Raw genomic sequence first — 7,024 nt, 5'->3', positions numbered from 1 at the left:
TCCCTACATTGTCCTCTTCCTCCCAGGTTCCTCTGGTAGGCGCTACCTCCCCTCCGTGGTTTACCTGCTGTCTCTTGGTGTTCATGAATTAGCAGAGCTCACCTTCCCCTGCGTCCCTGTGGCCTATTGGCTGAAACACTGGCCCAGAGATCAGGAGAGCTGCGTTCTGTTCCTGCCGGTGCCTCTGGCTGGTTCAGAGACTTGTTTAAAACCACACAACTTCCCTGTGCCTCGGTCTATACAACGGGGATTTCTGCTCTGAGTTAAATAACTGGATGCCACCGTACACACACAGCTATTCTTTAGCACTGCTACAGCCTTATTCACAGCTCTTCATTCAAATCACTGGATGGCATAACGCTCTTCACCTCTGAATGTTATAGCACACGTGGGAACTATTAGGAGATGGATCTCAGTTTCTACTGTATAATTTAGCCAAAATCACTACACTGATACTACTGCCTTTAGCTACCAGGGCTGCTAGCGGTCCATGGTACCCCTTCCAGGATGTTGGGTCCAGAGACTCTTACCTTATGCAGTTTAATAGCCCGGTTCAATCTTTTCTCCTGATTGAGCTGGAGTTGTGTCCTCCCTAGAGCTTCTTTAAGCAGAGCATTCTCCTCTGCTTCTCTGTAGACTTCATCTTCCAATTTAGTCATCTCTTTCTGGCACACCCGCAGAGACTCCTTATTCACCCTGTACAAAACAGGTAGGGCTTTATTTTCATTCACAGCAAAAACACCTTTTGCAGCTCTAGTAGCAAAAAAACAAACAAACAGAGCTTTGAAGGGAGGAGGAATGTTGTTTATGTCCCTTTAGGCGCCTCTACAATGTTATAGCTGTGTAAGTGAGGATCAGGCCCGTCCCCCATCCTTATTGAAAAAGGCTGAATATATTTTAACAAGAGACACCCCCAAACATTTTTGCTTTAGTCCATAACAAATCTCTTATTAGGGTGCAGGTTTCTGCAGAAGGGAGTAGCTAGGGGGCTATTCCTTGCTTTTCCCATTGAAATAAAAATGCTTTCTCATCAATGCAAGCAATGATGGAGGTAGCAGCACATGCGCACACACATGTCCACTCTAAGTATATTTGCTGGAAATATTCCCCGCTTAGTCCTAAAAGGTACTAAGAGAGCAGAAGACGGACAACACAGCACAGTGCCCGATAAACATAATTTGAACAGGGGGTGAAAACTCTGCAGATGCTCTTGGGAGTTCCCTCCATGGGAACTGTAGTGAAAATACCTGCCATCCATCTGGGCAGAGGTGGGCAAAATGTGAACTGGCTGTGGCCTGCCAGGCCATTGTATCCAGCCCGCAGGGCCCCTAAAAATTTAGAAAATTTAATATTTATCTGCCCTGCCTGTCATGCGGCCCTCGATGGCTTGCCAAAACTTGGTAAGTGGCCCTCTGCCCAAAACAATTTCCCGCCCCTGATCTGGGGTAATTTAGTACGCTTCAGAGTTAAAAGATTTGCCCTTCAAAAGTATTTTTATGAGTTCTGGCAGGCAGATCTTAGTATCCAGGAGAGGGAAGAGAAATAACCTTAACCTTATCCTTTCCTTCCATTTGAAAGCAGGATTTTAGGATAGGGATCCAAAAGATCTCATCCTGTTCTCTACTCTTCTTTCTGGTTTCACAGTCCAAATGATTTAGACACATTTCTTTTACAAGATAAAGAACACATGCAATGTTTGTGACTAAACAGAGTAATGCTGCCTCATCTGCCATGGATTTTTTTTCACAGCATCATATAAATAATTATCGTACCCATTCCTAGTTAAGATGAATATCAATTAGAAAAAATCCACAAGAGTAATGTAATATTGCTACAGAGTAAAGCCAGAAACCTCTGTATTCATGCTACCAATCTTTTAGCTACATCTCAGAACGCTAGCCTCAATTATCCACTCTAAAAGCTTAAAATGTGATAATTAATTCCTTTATCCCAAACTGGTTTCAAATGAAGACTTTTTAAATAGATGAACGTGTAAACAGGATACAAAGGCTTAACATGAGATTGTATTAAGGTCTCCATTTCTGGAAACTGCACGTACAATTTCCATGTGTTCAATTAGTTCTTTGGCCAAGCACTCCTGGACTTTCATGCAACAGCAGAGCTGGCCATCCCATGCCATCGGTTTTTAAGAAGGACCTGCATTTATGCTATCAGTTCGCTTACTGTGGACTTAGAAGGTATGGTTTTAGGGAGCTATGCAGTTCAAAGAGAGCCTTTCTCTAATTTATGCCAGCTTTACAACAGACGCATGCAATAACAGAATGAATCTTTTTTTTTTTTTATAGAAACACACAAATATCCTGTGATTAAAACCGAAACATAAATCGCTCCTTTTACTAATTTTTTTCATCATGGTGTTGGGCCTTTCTGCTACAAAGCTGGATCTGCTTTCAGGGCTCTGTAAATAGTTTAGTGAGCTTTCCGTACCTGAGCTGTTCAATGTCTGACTCGTACTCTTTTAGCAGCAGTTCTTTCCTTTCTAGCTGGCTTTTGAGTTTACTGATCTTATCATATAACAATTCAAGGTCCTTCTGGCGCTGCAGTCCCACTTTTTCCCTCTCATCTTGAGAGAGATGTTTAACAGGCTGCACCCCTGTCAGCTCCTTCATATTCATCAGACTTCCAAGAGCATGAATTAAGTCGAGGTACTGTAAGAAGAACAGAGAGTGAATTATTTACCAGGAATACTAACTCCTAATTAGAATAATTTCACACCGCTCGCCATCTGTTTTCGTTCTGCTTTAGTGCAAAAGATTAAAATGTAGTAAATAAACCATTTTATGTGGCCTTCTTGGCTTACATTTAATGTATATTCCCCTCTCAGCTTATTTTTATATCTTCCTTAAGAAATCAAGCAGAACAATAAACTACCCAGTATGTGCATTCAAGCATAATACAACATTAAAAAATAATAATCGGACTAGGCAAGGTTGATGGACTTAGATTTAGAGCCAGATCAGAATCAAAATAATACCGAAATTCGGAACCACCACTGAAATGAGAGCAAAGAACAAGATTTGGGGGCTCCGTTTAGGTTCCAGGAAGGAGAAACCAAAGTGGGATGTAACTTCTGGGTTTAAGATGGGGGGGATTTTATTTAAAGTACTCTGATTTTTTTTTTTTTTTCCCAACACATTTTAATGAGGAAAGAGCAAGTAAAACACGGCAGGTGAGCCATCAGTATAAATAAGATGAGTCCAGTGCACTGGCTCTGTTGCAGGGCAGTGATTCCTGGCCGTGGATCACAAAGCTCGCCTTGGGCATGCAGGCCTGGTGTGGCACATTTGAGAGCCACGCTGTTGGGAAATGGGGAGGCAGCTCTCATTTGGTAGGTTCATTGTGAGGGACTCGGGTCTTTCCATTCTATGAACTATTTCCAAAGGGAAGGGTTCAGATGATGAGCAGGGCATAAATGCAATACCGCAGCTGGCAAAGCAAACAAAACTCTGGCTTGCTCGAGATGCATCGGTAGATGCAAGACCCAGGATGTCATCCTCTCACTGTACTCGGCCTTGGTGAGGCCGCAGCTGGAGTACTGCATCCAGTTTTGGGCTCCACAATTCTGGAAGGATGTGGAGAAGCGTGAGAGAGTCCAGAAGAGAGCCATGCTCACGATCAGAGAGGCTGCAAGCTATGGGACTCTTAGCCCTGAGAAGTGCAGGCTCAGGGGTGACTTGGTGGCAGCTGATAAGTACATAAGGGGTGTGCATCAGGATCTGGGGGAGCGGCTGTTCACCAGAGCACCCCCAGGGGATGACAAGGTCCAACGGTCACAAACTCCTGCAAGACTGTTTTAGGCTGAACATAAGGAAAAACTTCTTTACTGTCTAAGCTCCCCAAAGCTGATTTGCCACCCCCTGGGCAGGGGGCTGGACCCGATGATCTCCCGAAGTCCCTTCTAGCCCTAATGTCTATGAAATAAAAGCCCAAACTAATATACAGGATGCAACAAAAACCCTTCCCATCTTAGCACAACCAGGAAATTGAATCTGATTTTTAATGGACTCTTTGGTTGGCTGTGGAAAGCAAACTAATTGGAGAGAGAGATCCATTTACCCTCTGAAAGCACTAACATTCCTCAATCTGCTGAAATTTGGAAGCTTCTCTCTTTTCAAAGCCTTGCTTGTGCCATCCAGCACACATGTAACATGTGTGGCCCCTTGATTGAGATCCCCCTCCCTAGTGGGAAGTCTTGATCCTAATCTCTTCAAGGGCATCTTTTTGGAAATTGAAAGGGAAGGAAAGAAAACGCACACCATTGGGAACTGCAAGGACTGCACCCTCCAGGCAGGGCCTTGGGGTTTGGGCAGCACCTGCAGATACGGGGCATACTCCAACAAATCTGGGATTCCTGAAGTACTGAGAAGCAGACCTTAAAATGACCCACAGTGTACTACCCACAAATGCAAATTTACCTATTCTGTTTACTCACCATCTTCTCACTGTCAAAAGCATCAGACATTTCCAGCTTTGCTGTCCTTCCCATGGCTATATTTGAATAGACACTGGGAGAATAGCGTGATGGCTGAAACAGAACAGGTATTATTCATTATAGACCAAACTACCTTTTGTCCTTCTCTCGGAAGATGAACCCGAACCCCCCTCCCAAGTCTGCGGTGTAAAAATTGTTACCAGTGTCGATATGTGGCATTTGTGGATGATGTAAGGTCCATTTTAAAACGCATTTTATGTTTCTGTGCAAAGTACAGTGGTATCAGGTCTGAGCAAAGGGTCTGTCAGGGAACTCTCTGCCTATGCACTCTTCTTTCTCCCTAGCTTGTCTGTTTTATCTTTCAATTTTTAAGGCAGAATATTATCGAATAGTGCCAAATGAAAACCAAAACATTCACTTCAACATAAAGAAATCACTGGGTTTCATCCTTGGTTGCCTTCCTGTTCGATAGTCATTCAGGCCGCCGGAAGAGTTCCCTGATTTGTCTTCCATACAGATTGCAAGATGGGTCCGCAGAGGATGTGGGCGAGATCCTCTGCTGGTCTATCTGCCTAGCTGCACTGAAGTATAACATTAATAGGAGCTGGCCATCTAAATCCCCTTACAGCCTTGAAAACCGCAGCCTAAAAATGGAAATCCACTGGCCATTCATCATAAAATGAAAGGACTGGAAAAGTTGCAAATTAATATAGACACAAGTGTTACAAAGAGAGGATAGTTCAGGAAATGTGTTCACGGCAAAGATACTGAAGAATATTTATTTTTATTGAATCTTAAAGATGCACCTACTTATTCTAATGAAACCACAATCAAAATGTACACACAATTTTATTTACCTTGCTGGCTTCCTTTTTTGTAGGCATATGTTCCTTTTCTAAGCCTATTTTCTGAGTTACTTGCTCGGATAGATCTTTCTTTAGTACGATAAGTGCCTCGGGAACTTTCTCTTTAATAAGAAAAGGAACAAGAAAACCCCACACACAATTGTTACAGTATCACATATAAGATAAAATGGATTTACTAAAAGCACACTGTATTAAAGCGGAGTCCTCAAAGTATTTCCTAAGGAAATGTGTACAAATATACACACACAATGCAATAATGCATGTACCACGTTCATTATGAAATCAAGAACAGTATCTATTGCAAATGTAACAGTTGGATGCTATTTTCCAAGTTTGAAATTCAGGGAGCGCAGAGGCAATGGTTGTTTTCATTCTGGAATTTTATGGGGATCACTTTTTTTACTTTGATATTTTTGTAAAAACGGTAAAAATTATGATGGTTAAATGAAGCACAATTGATTAAAAATGAAAGAAAACTTAAAAAAACAGAACTTTATAAATACAGCTCATGAAGTTAAGTTCATTTTCAGTAAAAGCAGGCCAAGTGTTGATCTGAGTGGGATTGTACCTGCTTACAGCAAAAGAGGCTGTTGACCATGATATTTAGATATTAAGTTGGGTTTCTTTCTTTACTCTAAATTTTGAGCTATAACAACTGCAAATTAAAAGGTGTTTCTAGCTGATTCACTTTCCCAAGCATTGAGCAGGGTGTATGCCTTCACACACGTATACCAGCCTGTCTCTGAAGGATATGTAACCATAGGCCTGGTTTTGCAGTCAATGATACAGGATTTCAGTGGTAAAAGTAAGAGAAGAATTTGACCCTCTAACGTCAACAGTTATAACTCAATCTTCAGAGTGTGTTTCTTTGTTTTAAACAGTATACTCGTTCAATCCCCAAATTTGCAAGGACTTTAAATGCACGAGTAATCTCAAGGGTTGACTTGGACTACTTGAGTGTTTAATGTTATGTTAGACGAGGTTCCTTGGGTGAATTTGATATCTTTTATTAGACCAACCCAAATGGTTGGAGAATAGTTATTAAGCAAGCTTTCGGGTTCAAAAACCCTTCGTCAGGCTCAGGAAGCTGCAGCAGTGGGTGTGTGCTCTTCCTGGATGGAACGAAAAGTAAAGAAGCCAGGGGCTGGGCTGGGCTGGGCTGGGGAGTCAGTTGCCAGGCAGATTATAATGCATCAAAAATCCAGTGTCTATGTTTAGTCCCTGATCTCTAGTATCCAGCAGGTTGATGAAATGGAGCTCATAGGCTCGTCTCTGGGAAGTGTTGTGTAAGTTTCCCTTGAGGATCAGGACTGAGAGATTGGAGAGAGAGTGGCCCTCCTGCGAGAAATGTGCCCCCACCGGTAATTGGGTGTTTCTGTCTTTGATGGATTTCCAGTGTGCGTTCATGCTGATGCGCAGTTGTTGTCTGGTCTCTCCTACATATCTTCCATCAGGGCATTTGGTGGATTGGATGAGAGATACTACATTCCTGGAGGTGCAGCTCCACGCACAACAATTTCACTTTTAATAATCAACACTTCCTCCAGATGATGGGAACAGCTATGGGCACTAAAAGGGCCCCACAGTATGCCAACCTTTTTATGAGCCACCTGGAAGAAGACTTCCTCAAGAACTGCACCATCAAACCCTTGCTGTACTTACGATATATCGATGACATCCTCATCATTTGGAGTGAGAACCTGCA

General features: G+C 42.5%; 1 protein-coding gene across 10 annotated transcripts in view; it reads right to left on the bottom strand.

Moving 5' to 3' along the window:
• FHAD1 (forkhead associated phosphopeptide binding domain 1) overlaps positions 1–7,024 on the bottom strand; it is a 54,111-nt gene that overhangs the window by 3,428 nt on the left and 43,659 nt on the right. For all 10 annotated transcript variants that reach the window (XM_025194091.1, XM_025194094.1, XM_025194098.1 and 7 more), the window contains 4 exons: positions 5,311–5,420; positions 4,454–4,546; positions 2,449–2,669; positions 531–696 (listed from right to left, as the gene is read on the bottom strand). In XM_025194091.1, coding sequence (XP_025049876.1) covers positions 531–696; positions 2,449–2,669; positions 4,454–4,546; positions 5,311–5,420 — 590 coding nt within the window. The remainder of the gene's footprint in view (positions 1–530; positions 697–2,448; positions 2,670–4,453; positions 4,547–5,310; positions 5,421–7,024) is intronic.

This window comes from Alligator sinensis, unplaced genomic scaffold (genome assembly GCF_000455745.1).
Source record: "Alligator sinensis unplaced genomic scaffold, ASM45574v1 scaffold1907_1, whole genome shotgun sequence".
NCBI lineage: Eukaryota > Metazoa > Chordata > Crocodylia > Alligatoridae > Alligator > Alligator sinensis.
This window is presented reverse-complemented; position numbering and strand designations above follow the sequence as displayed.